General features: G+C 45.0%; 1 protein-coding gene across 2 annotated transcripts in view; it reads left to right on the forward strand.

Moving 5' to 3' along the window:
* SORL1 (sortilin related receptor 1) overlaps positions 1-17,033 on the forward strand; it is a 170,447-nt gene that overhangs the window by 49,671 nt on the left and 103,743 nt on the right. For both annotated transcript variants that reach the window (XM_019975277.2, XM_019975276.2), the window contains exons 7-9: positions 5,216-5,317; positions 6,327-6,496; positions 14,638-14,830. In XM_019975277.2, coding sequence (XP_019830836.2) covers positions 5,216-5,317; positions 6,327-6,496; positions 14,638-14,830 — 465 coding nt within the window. The remainder of the gene's footprint in view (positions 1-5,215; positions 5,318-6,326; positions 6,497-14,637; positions 14,831-17,033) is intronic.

Below are 17,033 nucleotides of genomic sequence, written 5' to 3' on the forward strand. Positions count from 1 at the left end.
CCTATAATATTGCTGTAAATTAAAACATTTAAATAATTCCTAGTTGTTGGTGACAGTATGTGTGCTGGTAGATAAGTATTAACTGGAATAGCCTTTCAGGAAGGCCATTTATCCTGTCAAAATGGAAATTTTGACCTAGGAATTCTAATAATGCATCTTACAGATTTTCTCATGTAGCTGTGAAAAAGGTAATTCATACAAGTACGTTCATTGAAGAGTGCTTCTGGAAATAACCTAAATGGCCATTAATAGCTGTTAAATCAAAGATGTCTAAGATACACTGCTGATGGAAAAAGTTAAATTGTAGAACAGTAAGATACTCTGTTAATGAAAAAAGTGTTACATAATACCATTTCTCTCATGAGTTACACAGCCAATTTCTATCATGATCCAGTTGTATGTGAAAAAGAAATTTGCATATATCAATTTGGCAATGTGTTTGGCTACTCTTAACAGACTAGAAATAAAAGCGACTTCGCCAAGACGGAGGTTTATTTTTCTCTCTTTAGTGCTGCCTGAAGCTAGGGCTGGCATGTTGGTGCCCAGGTGTTCCTGGGGACCAAGGCCTCTTTTTCTTAATTTTTTGGCCGCCCATGTGGCATTTCCCTGACCAGGAATTGAACTTGTGTCCCCTGCATTGGAAGAGCATAGGCCTGACCACTGGACCACTGGGGAAGTCCCCAAGCCTCTATCTTGCTATTTGACCATCCAAAGGAATAATTTCCACACTCTCGCTCATGGTCCCTGACATTTACACTAGGCTTCGAGTCTGTTGGAGTCGGGAAGAATGAGGACAGATAGAAAGGCTGCAATAGGACCCTCCCAGCTGGTTCAGTCCCTTTCAACAGCTTTCCTTGAAACCCAGCACAATAGTCTGTTCATGTCTCATTGACTGGTCCTTAGTAACACGACCACACAGAGTTGTCCAAAAGAAAGAGAGCCTTCGGCTTTTATTTGGGTGGTTGTCAGGGTTTGCTAAGGAGGAAAGGGCTGGTGGATGTTGTGGTGAGTGGCACAACGTCTGTCACTGTGTAAATATGCTCACGGGTGGTGGCACAGAGCATCTTATGAGAAGAAATGGATCTGCATTTTACCTTATACCTGTCTGTACTGTTGGATTTTTCGTGAGCATACAGTCTCTTACTCCTATAATAACGATAAAGAGAAATTCAGCATCGACAATGGTTGAAGAAATACATCTTACAGTTAATAGTGTGTCATAGTTTTATTGTTAACACTTTTCTTGGTGGTGGTAAAATATTACACTAACTTGCCTACAAATGCTTTAGAAGTGAATCTAACTATCCAGACTTAGGAATACTTCTCTCAGAATAAAGTGGGATGGATGTATTTAGAGGTTTTTCATGACCTTAGTACTCTTGCATTTATATCTTGCTATCTATTCTCACTTCTCAGGTCTCCCAGCAATCATCTTTAAGAACATATAACTGGTGATGGGCTTGGACTTCCCTGTTGGTCCAGTGGTTAAGACTTTGTGCTCCCAATGCAGGGGCCATGGGTTTGATCCCTGGCGGGGGAACTAAGATCCTGCACGCTGTGTGGCACAGCCAAACAAAACAAACCCAAGAAACAAACAAAAGCTAATGATGGGCTTGAGTGTCACTGAGAGAAATGGCTCCTTTCTCAGGTATAACTGCAGTAGGAAGTAGTGAAAAAACATAAAGCATAAAAAAATGTTTCACTGATATCTGTGTCTAGTTCTAGTTCCAGTTCAGTCACTCAGCCATGTCCAAGTCTTTGCGACCCCATGAACCGCAGCATGCCAGGCCTCCCTGTCCATCACCAATTCCCGGAGTCCACCCAAACCCATGTCCATTGTGTTGGTGATGCCATCCAACCATCTCATCCTCTGTCATCTCCTTCTCCTGCCCTCAATCTTTCCCAGCATCAGGGTCTTCTCAAATGAGTCAGCTCTCCGCATCAGGTTGCCAAAATATTGGAGTTTCAGCTTCAGCATCAGTCCTTCCAATGAATATTCAGGATTTATTTCCTTTAGGATGGACTGGTTGGATCTCCTTGCAGTCCAAGGGACTCTCAAGAATCTTCTCCAACACCACAGTTCAAAAGCATCAGTTCTTTGGCGCTCAGCTTTCTTCACAGTCCAACTCTCACATCCATACATGACTACTGGAAAGACCATAGCCTTGACTAGATGGGACCTTTGTTGGCAAAGTAATGTCTCTGCTTTTGAATATGCTATCTAGGTTGGTCATAACTTTCCTTCTAAGCAGTAAGCATCTTTTAATTTCATGGCTGCAATCACCATCTGCAGTGATTTTGGAGCCCCCCAAAATAAAGTCAGCCACTGTTTCCACTGTTTCCCCATCTCTTTGCCATGAAGTGATGGGACCGGATGCCATGATCTTCATTTTCTGAATGTTGAGCTTTAAGCCAACTTTTTTACTCTCCTGTTTCACTTTCATCAAGAGGCTCTTTAGTTCCTCTTCACTTTCTGCCATAAGGGTGGTGTCATCTGCATATCTGAGGTTATTGATATTTCTCCTGGCAATCTTGATTCCAGCTTGTGCTTCATCCAGCCCAGCGTTTCTCATGATGTACTCTGCATAGAAGTTAAATAAGCAGGGTGACAATATACAGCCTTGACGTACTCCTTTTCCTATTTGGAACCAGTCTGTTGTTCCATGTCCAGTTCTAACTGTTGCTTCCTGACCTGCATACAGATTTCTCAAGAGGCAGGTCAGGTGGTCTGGTATTCCCATCTCTTTCAGAATTTTCCACAGTTTATTGTGATCCAGTCAAAGGCTTTGGCATAGTCAATAAAGCAGAAATAGATGTTTTTCTGGAACTCTCTTGCTTTTTCGATGATCCAGTGGATTTTGGCAATTTGATCTCTGGCTCCTCTGCCTTTTTTAAAGCCAACTTGAACATCTGGAAGTTCACGGTTCATGTATTGCTGAAGCCTGGCTTGGAGAATTTTGACCACTATTCTAGTAGTGTGTGAGATGAGTGCAATTGTGTGGTAGTTTGAGCATTCTTTGGCATTGCCTTTCTTTGGGATTGGAATGAAAACTGACCTTTTCCAGGCCTGTGGCCATTGCTGAGTTTTCCAAATTTGCTGACATATTGAGTTCAGCACTTTCACAGCATCATCTTTTAGGATTTGAAACAGCTCAACTGGAATTCCGTCACTTCCACTAGCTTTGTTCATAGTGATGCTTCCTAAGGCCCCCCTGACTTCACAGGATGTCCGGCTCTAGGTGAGTGTGAGTGATCACATCTTCATGATTATCTGGGTTGTGAAGATCTTTTTTGTACAGTTCTTCTGTGTATTCTTGCCGCCTCTTCTTACTATCTTCTGCTTCTGTTTATTTATATATATTCTAAGGATTTATATAGGGTGGCTTAAATCATCTGACCTTGATACATAGCTATAAAACTTTATTGACTTAAGGAGGGCTTTTGGAATTTATACATAGCAATTTTTGGAACTCTCTCACTCAGGTGATGCATTTTGTGTTTTTAATCAATCCATTGTTTCTATAGCCCCATACTGAGGACAGGCTATTATGCAGTTTTCAGGGTGCCATTTTGGGAAGGCAGTCTTCTGTACTTCTCGGCCTGGCTTCTTTAAAACAAACTACTTTTAACCAGTGTTCAGTGGTGGCTTGGAAAAAGTGTGTGTGTGTGTGTGTGTGTGTGTGTACATTCAGCTGCTCAGGTGAATAGAAAACAACTTCACCTTCATCAGCTTGCTCTTCACAAAATTTGTTAGACATCCATGGGCATGGAGTATTTAGCAGTTGTCATAGTCAAGGAAACATGACATCAAAAAAAAAAGGGAAACTTGAAATCTTCTATACTCTGTAGGAGTTAAAAATCTGTAATAAACAGTAGCAACATAGTCAAGGATAAGTGAAGCCAAACTCACCATTTCTGGCTGGGGATCCTGACATTCAGGTCGGATGATAGCCATGCCCATGAAGATGTCCACATGAGGATGGGCCTCCCTGTCTGTTCTCCTAGACGTGCAATATTGGCCTTCAAGTTTCCAGTCACAGACTTGTAGAACTGGAAAGAGACACGTAGAGCCTTTGCAGTGTTTCTTATTCTCTTTTGGATCACTGGCCCTTTTGAGAAACTTCTGAAATGTCTGTATCCTCCCAGCACAGTGAGTGAGTGCATCCACATGCAAAATTTGCATATATATTTATGGAGTTCCTGGATCATTTAAACCCGTACCCAAAGTCCTCATTCAAATCAGCTTCTCAATTTATAGAGGGATACACTGGAACCTAGGCTTCCCTGGTGGCTTAGATGGTAAAAAATCCACCTGAAATGTGGGAGACGTGGGTTTGATCCCTGGGTTGGGAAGATCCTCTGGAGCAGGGAATGGCAACCCACTCCTATTTTCTTGCCTAGAGAATCCCCACGGACAGCAGAGCCTGGCGGGCTGCAGTCCATGGGATCGCAAAGAGTCGGACACGACTGAGCGACTAAGCACACAGAAATTGGAACATAGAGAAATTGAGCGCTAACTCTGAATCTAGCGCTTTTACACACATGAGCAAGCTCCCAGCTGTGATTAATATCCCTGAAACACAGTGTAACCAGCGTCACGTGCGTGGTCGGCATCCCATGGAGTACTCTGTCTCTACCAAAGAAAATATATTGTAGCAAGAGACCCTAATCAATGAGAAGGATTAAAAGACTGAAAAATAGAATCAGTGACAATTCCTTCAACTGTTGGTAAAAATTAAAGCCCTATGACTCGGGGATCCTTGCGACCTAGAAATAGTAGAAAGGGGAAGAGGATGTGTTTTGTATGCATATCAGGTGTGTGGCGGACCTCACCCTCTGGTGGTTTGGGGGCTGTATGTTCTGCCCAGCTTGTCTCTCCAGCCTCATCACACAGCCCTCTCCTTTTCGCTCTCTGCTTAAGCTTTGGCAGCCCCTGCCCCCTCCCCAAGCTCAAGTTCTCCCTTCATACTTTGTCCTTTCTCTTCATGTAGTGCCTGAAGTGTCTGTATCTATTGCAGACCAGGTATCTAGGATATAGTGGTACAGCCCAGGCTGCCCAGTGACGGCAAACATTGCAAAATGTGCATTTGTGGTAACACTCTTTAGTGTTTTTAGTAGAATCAGAGGGATCTGACTTTCCTGTTTCCTTTTACACTTGTTCTGAATGATTATCATATGGTACAGTTGATATTTTTCTCCTCCTCTTCCTTGGCAGCATCTCTTCGGCAGTCCACAACCATCCTCTGTCCAGCTCTGGGTCTCCTTTGGCCGGAAGCCCATGCGAGCAGCCCAGTTTGTCACAAGACATCCTATTAATGTGAGTGGGGTCTGCGGTGGAGGGCGGGGGAGTGCTGGTGTCCTCAGGCAGAGGTCAGGAGGAGGGTGATGGGGGGAGGATATTTGATGGAGGCTCCCTGGAGTCACTTTCTAGATTAGTCTCTATGCTTTTGGGCATCTTGGTCTGTTTTTTCCCCTCTTCACTTTTTGAAGTGGAGCTGAATGGGAGCCTTAATTTGCTTGAAGTGGAGAAGGATTGGCAGAGAGGTTTGGATCCAGAGTCAATGGGCTCAGTGTGCCTGTGCTGAAGGAATGGGAGGGTAGGGACAGCAGCAGTTATTCATTAAGTACCTGCTGTGTTGCTCACAGATGGCGAGGTTCCATAAGGGGACAGAATTGGAGTCTCACCCTTTTAGAAACAGATGGGTTGGAGAGTCCGAGAACAGAGCAGAGAAAGAAACCATGTACAGTCAAAGGCTTGACTGTGCAGCCTGTGTTAAGACATAGAGAACCATAGGAAAGGTCAGTGTGAGCTGGGTCATCGGAGAAGTGACCATGGGGAGGAGGTGGCATTTGAAGGCCTTGATGCCAGGGCCTGGTGTGATGGAGGATTAGTAGCTCAGAGGAGTATGTGATGGAGAACACGTTTGTCAGTTCTTTGCTTTCTCTGGGCTCTGCCTTCCTGTGGTCATCTTAGAGGAAATGAGAGGGAAGGAAATGCACATTAATTTGCATTATGCTTTGTAGTAACGATAGGGAGACATCATTACGTTAAAAGTGATTTCTAGGTCATTTTTGGAGTTCAAAGCCCGTTCTTATTTTGTGCCCCATCTGCCAATAAGGGGTCTGCTTTAGCCACAGAACAGCCTTAGGGTCTCTAAAGAGAGTCAGCCAAGCTTCTTTCCCAAGACCAGGAGGCTCTCGTGGGCTCCAAGACTGCCCTCTTCCCTGGGACACTGAGAAGCCCTTGCTTGCGTGTGCAAAGGGACCTTCCACAGGGCATATGTGTTTTTTTTGACTTGTGTCTTTTTAATTTTTTGATGCCAAAGGAATATTACATCGCGGACGCCTCCGAGGACCAGGTGTTTGTGTGTGTCAGTCACAGTAACAACCGCACCAACCTGTATATCTCGGAGGCAGAGGGGCTGAAGTTCTCACTGTCCTTGGAGAACGTGCTCTATTACAGCCCAGCGGGGGCAGGCAGTGACACCTTGGTGAGGTAAGGAGACCGGTGGGCGGGGCTGCTTCCTGCTTTCTTACCCGGCACGACCTCTCATTGGGTGGTTTTCAACATCCCCTGAACATTTGGACTCCCCTGGGGGTGGTTTCAGAAGCCCCAGTGATTACTGGTCCACCTTCCCAGACATTACTTTTTTTATCTGGTTTGAGGTATGCCAGGCACTTGAGGATCTTTTTTAATTTTTAAAACAACTTTAACTAATTCGGTTTTGTCTGCACTGGGTCTTCGTTGCCGCCGGTGGGCTTTCTCCAGTTGTGGAGAGTGGGGGCTCCTCTCTAGTTGCAGTGCACGGACTACTTGCTGAAGTGGCTTTCTCTTGTTTTGAAGCACCGGCTCTAGAGCATGGGCTCAGTAGTTGTGGCTAGAAGGGCTCTAGAGCACACGCTCAGTAGTTGTGGTGAACGGGCTTAATTGCCCTGAGGCACGTGGGATCGTCCCAGACCAGGGATCGAACCTGTGTCCCCAGCATTAACCACTGGACCACCAGGGAGGTGCCCACATGTTTATGTGGTGCAGAGGCTGAGCACCGCTGCACTGGGCGACCCTTAGGATCACTGCCACCGTGTCAGCCACTCCTTTGGGGTTCCTTCATTCAGTTACCTGGTTTTGTGGTCTCAGACCCAGTAGGAAGGAGCACTGGCAAAACGTCACCACCACCTCTGGGCCAGCTGGCGTGTGTGTCTACAAGGCCCTTCCTCCACGTGACTCTGGTTAATTAACATCATTATCCTCCCCACCACCATCCCCCAGTAATTGCAAGGTATTGTTCTGTGGTATCTGTGGAAAAGTCCTTTATCAGTACGTCACATGCCTGGAGTGGTCCTGCTGTAACTGTGTTCTCGGGGCCATGGAGGAGTCCAGGACTGGGAAGGGGTGGATGCCATGCCATGTGGGTGGCACTGTGATCCATCAGTGGTGCGAGGTCACTTTCTCTCGTTTGTCTGTGACAGACCATTCTTGTGTGCGTCTCATTGTGACTAAGACTGCTCTCTGCTCTTGGGAAGAGCCAGCTGGCGGAACTGGCTGGTCTGCAGTGAGGTCTAGCTACAGCGCCGTGAACCTCAGGTCAGAGGGCACGTTCTTGCTGCCCGCTCTCCCTCTTCAAGTTGCCGGTTCATTCAGCAAGGATGCTGCTGTTCACTGCCTGGTGGCTTTGCGTGTACAGCCGTGCTGTATTGTGTGTCCAGCAAGGAAAACTTGACACAAGCTCCCTGATCCATGGAGCTCTTGTTCTAATTGTGGGAAGACAAAATAGAGACAAATACGTACTCTGCCGATAATGCTGAGTGTGGAGAAGAAAAATAAAGTGAGATAAGAGGACAGAGGGTTACCAGGGCATATGCTTTATATGAGCCGGTCATGGAACGCTGTTCTGGGAGGCTGATGTTTGAGCAGGTGCCTGAGTTACACAGGAGTGGGAGCTGGGCACATAACCTGGGGAGGAACTTTGCAGGTGGAGGAACAGTAGGTACAGGGGCTCTGGGGTGGGACTTGAGTGGTTTAAGAGCAGTGTGGAGGCCAGGGTGGATCAACCAGCTGATGGACGGGAGAGAGCATCCCTAAGACACAGGAACCAAGAAAGCAGGGTTTAGATTGTACAGGGCCCTCAAGGGCATAGCAAGATCTTTTTTCTTCTCTTAAGCATAATGGAGGGTTTTGACCAGAAGCTGGATATCACTTGATTTAACCTGTTACATTTTTTGGACACCATTTTAAAAAAATGTGAATTGCATTATGTAAAGAAAAGTGCATAAAACATAAATAGGCAGTGTTATAGATTATTTTCAGTGGATATTCATGTGACTTATATTTTAAAGAAGCCATGCTAGATGCTGTGTGGAAATTGGACAGCAGACTTGCAAACTGGGGGGTCCAGCTGTGAGATCACTGCCGAAATCCGGGCCAGTGGTTGAGGTTGGCGGGACCTGGAGCCGTAGCAGTGGAGATGATGGAAATGGTCAGAGGCTTCCTGATGGCTCAGACGGTAAAAGACCCGCCTGTAACGCAGGAGTTGTGGGTTCAATCCCTGGGTTGGAAAGATTCCCCTGGAGGAGGGAATGGCTACCCACTCTAGTATTCTTGCCTGGAGATTTCCGTGGGCAGAGGAGCCTGGAGGGCTACAGTCCATATGGTCGCATAGGAGCGACTGTCACTTTTGCTTTGACCCGTTTGCTGATGCATTTGGCTGATGGATTGGACATGGGGTTTGAGAGAAGGAGGGGAAGTCAGGGACCCACCACTGCTTGGCTGGAGCAGCTGGCACAGTGATGGTTTCAGACTGTCCGGGAGGGCTGGGCGAGTTCCCATCTGAGGATGCCTATTAGATACCAAGTCGAGAACTTTCTATGTGCTCTGGTACACTTTTCCACACCCTATTTCTTCTCCTTTGGAGGTGCTGTCATCTTTTACTTCTTAACTTTGTTTCCCAGCATAGACTCAGAGGTTATTTATTATTCAGTGTCTTGTAATGTGTTATAAACCACCCCTGCCGTGACTCATCCTCAGGTTGTTCTGGTTTGGTCAGTCACTCCTCCTCAGGCTGGCTCCCAGTGGCTTTCTTTTATTTTTAATGATTTATTGAAGTGAAATTCTCATAACGTAAACTTATCCGTTTTAAAGTAAACAACTCAGTGGCATATAGCACATTTACAGTGTTGTGCAACCACCAGCCTTACCTAATTCCCAAACATTTACATTTTTCCCAAAGAAAATCACTTAACTGTTCAGTAATTTCTCTCCCCTAAGCCCCTGGTAGTCACCAGGCTACTTTATGTCTCTCTGAATTTGCCTTTTCTGGCTATTTCATATAAATAGAATCATACCGTAACACCTGACCTTTGTGTCTAGTTCACTTTGGGTAATGTTTTCAGATTTTATCCATGTGTAACAGGTGTCAGTTGGAGAAGGCAATGGCAACCCACTCTAGTACTCTTGCCTGGAAAATCCCATGGATGGAGGAGCCTGGTAGGCTGCAGTCCATGGGGTCGCTAGGAGTCGGACACGACTGGCAGACTTCACTTTCACTTTTTACTTTCATGCATTGGAGGAGGAAATGGCAACCCACTCCAGTGTTCTTGCCTGGAGAATCCCAGGGACGGTGGGGCCTGGTGGGCTTCTGTCTATGGGGTCGCACAGAGTCGGACATGACTGAAGCGATTTAGCAGCAGCAGCAGCAGCAACAGGTGTCAGTACGTCATTCCTTTGTAGCAGTGAGCCAATAGTCGCCTTCAGTTCAGTTCAGTCGCTCAGTCGTGTCTGACTTTGCAACCCCATGGACTGCAGCGTGCCAGGCTTCCCTGTCCATCACCAACTCCCAGAATTACTCAAACTCATGTCCATTGAGTCGGTGATGCCATCTAACCATCTCATCCTCTGTCGTCCCCTTCTCCTCTTGCCTTCAATCTTTCCCAGCTTCGGGATCTTTTCCAATGAGTCAGTTCTTCACATCAGGTGGCCAAAGTATTGGAGCTTCAGTTTCAGCATCAGTCCTTCCATTGAACATCCAGGACTGATCTCCTTTAGGATGGACTCGTTGGATCTCCTTGCAGTCCAAGGGACTCTCAAGAGTCTTCTTCAACGCCACAGTTCAAAAGCATCAGTTCTTCAATGCTCAGCTTTCTTTATAGTCCAACTCTCAACATCCATACATGACTACTGTAAAACCCATAGCTTTGATTAGACAGACCTTTGTTGGCAAAGGAATGTCTCTGCTTTTTAATATGCTGTCTAGGTTGGTCATAACTTTTCTTCCAAGGAGCAAGCATCTGTTAATTTCATGGCTGCAGTCACCATCTGCAGTGATTTTGGAGCCCCCCAAAATAAAGTCTGTCACTGTTTCTATTGTTTCCCCATCTATTTGCCATGAAGTTACGGGACCAGATGCCATGATCTTAGTTTTCTGAATGTTGAGTTTTAAGACAACTTTTTCACTCTCTTCTTTCACTTTCATCAAGAGGCTCTTTAGTTCCTCTTCACTTTTTGCCATTAGGGTCGTGTCATCTGCATTTCTGAGGTTATTGATATTTGTCCTGGCAATCTTGATTCTAGCTTGTGCTTCCTCCAGCCCAACATTTCCCATGATGTACTCTGCATCTAAGTTAAGCAGGGTGACAATATACAGCCTTGATATACTCCTTTTCCTATTTGGAACCAGTCTGTTGTTCCATGTCCAGTTCTAACTGTTGCTTCCTGACCTGCATACAGATTTTTCAAGAGGCAGGTCAGGTGGTCTGGTATTCCCATCTCTTTCAGAATTTTCCACAGTTTCTTGTGATCCACACAGTCAAAGGCTTTGGCATAGTCAATAAAGCAGAAATAGATGTTTTTCTGGAACTCTCTTGCTCTTTCAGTGATCCAATGGATGTTGGCAATTTGATCTCTGGTTCCTCTGCGTTTTCTAAATCCAGCTTGAACATCTGGATAGTCACTGACTTGTAATTAAAATCACGAACCACTCTCTCTCTGGCCTCTTACTGATTCTTTTTCACCTTTAAGAGACTCTGGCTTTGGGCCAATAGGTCACAGCTTGGTCAAAGTTCCCTCAACTTCTGCATTTGTCAGCTCTTCAGGATGGAGATGGGAAGGGGAGCCCAGAGCTGCAGAGTGTGGCTCTCTGCGGGGTGGGAATGTCCATAACGCCAGCACGCAAATGGCCCTTTATGAAGTTACGGCATTTCCCGCCCCGCCCCGCCTGAGCATGTAGTCCAGTTATGAAATTGAAAATAGATTTACATCAAGATTCATAGACTTATTTCCTCTTTGACTTTCTCATTTCTTTCTTCAGATTTTTATCTTGAGACTGGAGATGTGCTCACTTAAATGACCTTTGTCATCTGCATCTCCATCTCAACGTGATGACACGGGAGAAGTGTGAGTGAGCAGTTTATGTGGGCAGGCTGGCTTAACTTAGAAAGGAAAACCAAATAAAACAAGCTATTCTTTGTGCCTAGTGGGGAAGTGGGTGCCAAGGACCTGGGTCCCATTACTTAGAGACCTGGAGGAGGAATTCTTCCCAGGGGTGGCCCTGACCTCGGTGAGAGGTGCCGAAGGGAGGCACTGTCTAGATGGAGGGACAGACGTGGAGTGGACGGAAGTGGCTTGCCTGCAGGGCATTTTGAGGAGGACTGCTGGGTTCTGGGCTGAAGGTGGCTGGGAGGGACCTGGTGAGCTGCCTGGTGAGAGGGAAAAGCAAGTGGTGAGAGCCAGTGAGAGAAAATGGAAGAATACGGACTCTTGCAGAGAGATGCTTGGGTGAGTCAGGTGGTTGCAGGGTGCAAGGTGTTAGAAGGAGAGATGACAGGATGGACCGGGGCCCGGAGGAGCGTGGAGGTACGGGGGACAGGCTTCTGCTTGGATTGAAAAGATAAAATGCCAGGAGAAAGACTGAGGAAAGAAACAGGGCTCCTCGAGAGGAGAAAAACTCAGACCTCCCAGATAAATTGGAAGAAGCCTGTGGTGGCCCTCACAGTAGTAGGATCACAAGCAGGAGAGTCGTGTGAATAGAGGGCAAGGTGGGTAACAGACCTGGGCTTCTTCCTACGGAAGCAACTGAAAACCAACTAAGCCGGAACTGAGGAAACCACGTGTCAGAACATTTGGTCTCAGCGCCAGTGTCTTCTGGGGGACCTTGCTCTGTCTCAGGCGGGGTGGCTCTGCCACTTCTGTGGGCATCTTTCTGTCTGAACTGGCGAAACAGTCTTCCTGCTTCAGATTTATATGACAGATGACAGGAAAGTGCATTTCTGTTTGTTTGTTTTTAATTAATAAAGCCCGGTGGCTCAGAACTCTCCCAAATAAAGGACATGCTTCCAGTTTTAAAAGCCACGTGTGAACTGTGGCTACCCTTTCTTGGGGGTGAGTCCTTAGAACGTGTACCATGTTAGTGCAAAACTACTGCTCAGGGAAGTTGCAGGATCTGGACCTTCCTTAACTAACATAGCAGTTAAGGCCAGCGAGGTCTTTGTCTCTGGTTCCCTGTTAATAAGCATAACCTCACGGTTTCCAGAGCCATCCTTGTTGGATGTACTGTGTCTTTGGGAAGGCTTCTGCTCTGTTCCCTGACAAATCCTATGGGCTTCTGTCTGATCAGGGTGTTGGCTAATTAGTTGTAAGTATCTGGACAATGTAACCCTTTAGCTATATTTCTGTGCTGCTGCTAGTGCTGCTAAGTCGCATCAGTCGTGTTCAACTCTGTGCGACCCCATGAACTGCAGCCTACCAGGCTCCTGCGCCCATGGGATTCTCCAGGCAAGAGTACTGGAGTGGGTTGCCATCGCCTTATAGACTGGGTTAAGTTGTAAGCCCCAGCACTACACTGTAATTTTTTTTTTAAATTGAAGTCTAGTTGATTTACAGTGTTGTGTTAATTTTTTCTGTGTGACAGAGTGATTCATTTGTATACACACATGTACACAAACACACACACACGTATTCTTTTCCATTATAGTTTCTCGCAGTATATTGAATATAGTTCCCTGTGCTATACAGTAAGACCTTTGTTGTTTATCCAGCCTATAATAAAATAGTTTGCATCTGCCAACCCCGAACTCTCAGTCCTTCCCTATCCCATCCCTGTCCTCAGCCACAGGTCTGTTTTCCATGTCTGCGAGTGTGTTTTTATTTCCTAGATAGGTTTGTTTGTGTCACATTTAAGATTCCACGTGCAAGTGGTATTTGTCATTCTCTTTCTAACTTACTTCTCTTATGGTCATCTCTGGGTCCATCCATGTGGCTGCAGATGACATGATTTCATTCCTTTTTCATGGCTGAGTAGCATTCCATTGTGTATATGCACCACATCTTCTCTATCCATCCATCTGTGGATGGACATTCAGGTTGCTTCCATGTCTTGGCTGTTGTGAACAGGCCAGTACTGTACTTAGAATCTGGTAAGTTTGGTTTATTGTTTCCTGTTTATCCAGGCTCACTGGAGGATTTGGGGTCAATATCCTAGTGAGAAATAAATGTAACTCTCACATCAACTTTTCTGTGTTGTATTTATCATTCTGAACCCCATGTGAGGAGTGATTGATCAGATGAGCATCTTGGCCTTCAAAGTTAAAAAAAAAAAAGGCAGTTTATTCAGCCACAGGAAGGAAGGAATACAGTACCGATACAACATGGATGAACCTTGAAAACTTTATAGTAAGGGAAGGTAACCAGATACAAAAGGTCGTATATTATATAATTACATTTATATGAAATATCCAGAATAGGCAAGCCCAAGCTATGGTTTTTCCAGTAGTTGTGTACGGATGTGAGAGTTGGACCATAAAGAAGGCTGAGTGGTAAAGAATTCATGCTTTTGAGCTGTGGTGTTGGAGAAGACTCTTGAGAGTCCCTTGGACTGCAGGAAGATCAAACCAGTCTATCCTAAAGGAAATCAGTCCTGAATATTCTTTGGAAGGACTGATGCTGAAGCTCCAGTACTTTGGCCATGATGCAAAGAGCTGACTCATTGGAAAAGACCCTGATGCTGGGAAAGATTGAAGGTGGGAGGAGAAGGGGACGACAGAGTATGAGACGGCTGGATGGCATCACTAACTCAATGGACATGAGTCTGAGCAAACTCGGGAGACAGTGAAGGACAGGGAAGCCTGGCATGCTGCAGTCCATGGGGTCACAAAGAGTTGGACTCGACTTAGTGACTGAATAGCAGCAACACATAGAGACAGAAAGCTAATCAGTGGTTGCCAGCATCTGGAATGGGAACGAAAAGTGGGGTGTGCCTACCGGGGGTACAGGGTTTCCCTTTGGGATGATAGAAATGTTCTGGAACTACATAGTGATGATGGTTGCCTAACATTAGGAAGATACTTAATGCCAGTGAATCTTCTTTAAAATGGTTAAATTTTGTGTGGACTTCTTGGTGGTCCAGGGGTTGAGGCTTTGCCTTCTAGTGCAGGGAAGGTGCAGTTTTCAATCTCTTGTTAGGGAGCTGAGATCCCACATGGCTTGCGGCCAAAAAGCCAAAACATAAAGCAGAAGTAATGTTGTAACAGAGTCAATTAAGACTTTAAAAATTGTCCACATAAAAAAAAATCTTAAAAAATGGTTAAATTTTGTTATTTAAAATAAAAATATCCCTAGCAAATAACACTGTTTATTTTATCTTATTGTAGGTATTTTGCCAATGAACCATTTGCTGACTTCCACCGAGTGGAGGGGTTACAAGGGGTCTACATTGCTACTCTCATCAGTGGCTCCATGAATGAGGAGAACATGAGATCCGTTATCACCTTTGACAAAGGCGGGACCTGGGAGTTCCTTCAGGCCCCAGCCTTCACCGAATATGGAGAGAAAATCAATTGTGAGGTATAGATGCTACGCTCTTGTTTGGATTGTTTTAAAAAACACTTATAACTGTAGTTCTACTCTTACTGTTCTGAAACTCTGCACCGAGTTATCTTGGGGTGCTGTAATGAACTCGCAGGGGCACCATGGGGTATTTTAAATTTTTGAAGGGTACTTGACATCTGTTGGTCACCATGTGGATTTACTCTCTTGGGTTAGTTCATAGTTTCAACATTAGCTCATGCTATATGTCTTTGGATGATATATCTTTGTGAAGCTGGACTCTTGCTTGGCAGTTTACATGGTACAAAGCAAGTAAGAAAATCTATCTGGTTTAGGAAATGGTAGTAGTGGTATCTGCTTAGATTCTGAAGTTTGAGAAGCTGTGCAGTGCCTAACAGGTGTTTACATCCTATTATTAAGTAATTGTGGTTATGTAAGGATGAAATACACGACTGAGTAACTTCACTTTCACGCATTGGAGAAGGAAATGGCAACCCACTCCAGTGTTCTTGCCTTGAGAATCCCAGGGACGGGGGAGCCTGGTGGGCTGCTGTCTATGGGGTCGCACAGGGTCAGACACGACTGAAGCTACTTAGCAGCAGCAGCAAGGATGAAATAAAAGTTTTATGTTTTTTTTCAGCTTAAATATAAACACATACAGTATTATTTCAAACTGCTGCTGCTAAATTATTAGGACATGTACTTATTGGGTTGTATGGATTTAACTGTGGTGAAAAACAAATATTAGTATTTCTTCTGATCTGAGGCTGTTATAAAAATAATTTACTGAGACACTGGTTGTGTTTGGAACCTATGCCATATGTTATTATTTCTGAGGAATGTCTTATAAAATTCTTTCCTGAATATAATTTAGGATTCTACCATTTTCCTTACCTGTGGGTTCATCTAAAAAGCTCACAATCCTCAAATGTGTTATTTGGCCTCATTCAGGGTTCCCATTCACCTAAGCAGCTGCTTCCTTTTTCCTGGAAAGAAGTCAGTGACTGTGATCCCTGGCTTTATATGATGCCCTACTCTTGTATTTTCTTTTTCTTTTAGAAAAATTTATTTTTTTGTCTGTGCTAAGTCTCAGTTGTGACATGTGGGATCTAGTTCCCTGACCAGGAATCAAATGCGTGCCCCCCGCATTGGAAGTGCAGAGTGTTAAACACCGGACCACCGGGAAAGGTCCCCCCTCGTTATTTTAAGACAGATATTCGTTAGAGAAATCCTTTTGTTATAAAAGTAAGTATATCTAGCAAATCATGTCAGTTTTGACCTGGAAAAAAAGCACAACTAGAGATACCCTATCTAGAATACTGCTGCTTCTGCTGCTGCTAAGTCGCTTCAGTCATGTCCAACTCTGTGCGACCCCATAGACGGCAGCCCACCAGGCTACCCCGTCCCTGGGATTCTCCAGGCAAGAACACTGGAGTGGGTTGCCATTTCCTTAGACAAGGCTAAGTAACATTTGACAGTCAGTTTCTAGCTGGAGAATTGGGCGTGACCTGCTGCTAAGTCGCTTCAGTCGTGTCCGACTCTGTGCGACCCCCTAGATGGCAGCCCACCAGGCTTCCCCGTCCCTGGGCATGACCTGATCCTATAGCAAAAGACCTTGTTTGCAGAGCTATTGAAATTTGAACATAAGTACTGGAGGCCAGTTGGAAGAACTTCAAGTCTCGCAGAGGACACCTGAAGACTTTCTGTACAAATGCAGACTACTTAAAAACATTTCATGTGGATCTTTTGGTGTTTATATCTCATATGTTGTACATCTGGAAGTGTATCAGTAAGACTTTCTGACTTTTGAGTCTTGGTTTTCCTTCTGACTGACTTGCTTAAATCATATTTGAAATGCATCTCCAGTGACTTAGAAAATAAGTACCGTGAAATCATTTCATTTCTCTGAGTGATGTGAGAGAAATGCTGGGTAACACTGAGAGAGGGATAGCTTTCACATCTACTTAAGTTGGCACTGACTTCTTTCTTTCAAAAGTTTCATTGAATTATAGTTGATTTACAATGTTGTGTTAGTTTCAGGCATACAGCAAAGTGATTCAGTCATACATACATACATAGATATATACCTGTATATATCTTTTAGATTCTTTTCCCTTTTTGGCACTGAGTATAGTTCTCTGTGCTATACAGTAGTTCCTTGTAGGTTGATATGGACAGGGAGGCCTGGTGTGCTGCAGTCCATGGGGCCGCAAAGAGTTGG

This window comes from Bos indicus, chromosome 15, assembly GCF_029378745.1.
Source record: "Bos indicus isolate NIAB-ARS_2022 breed Sahiwal x Tharparkar chromosome 15, NIAB-ARS_B.indTharparkar_mat_pri_1.0, whole genome shotgun sequence".
Taxonomy (NCBI): Eukaryota; Metazoa; Chordata; class Mammalia; order Artiodactyla; family Bovidae; genus Bos; species Bos indicus.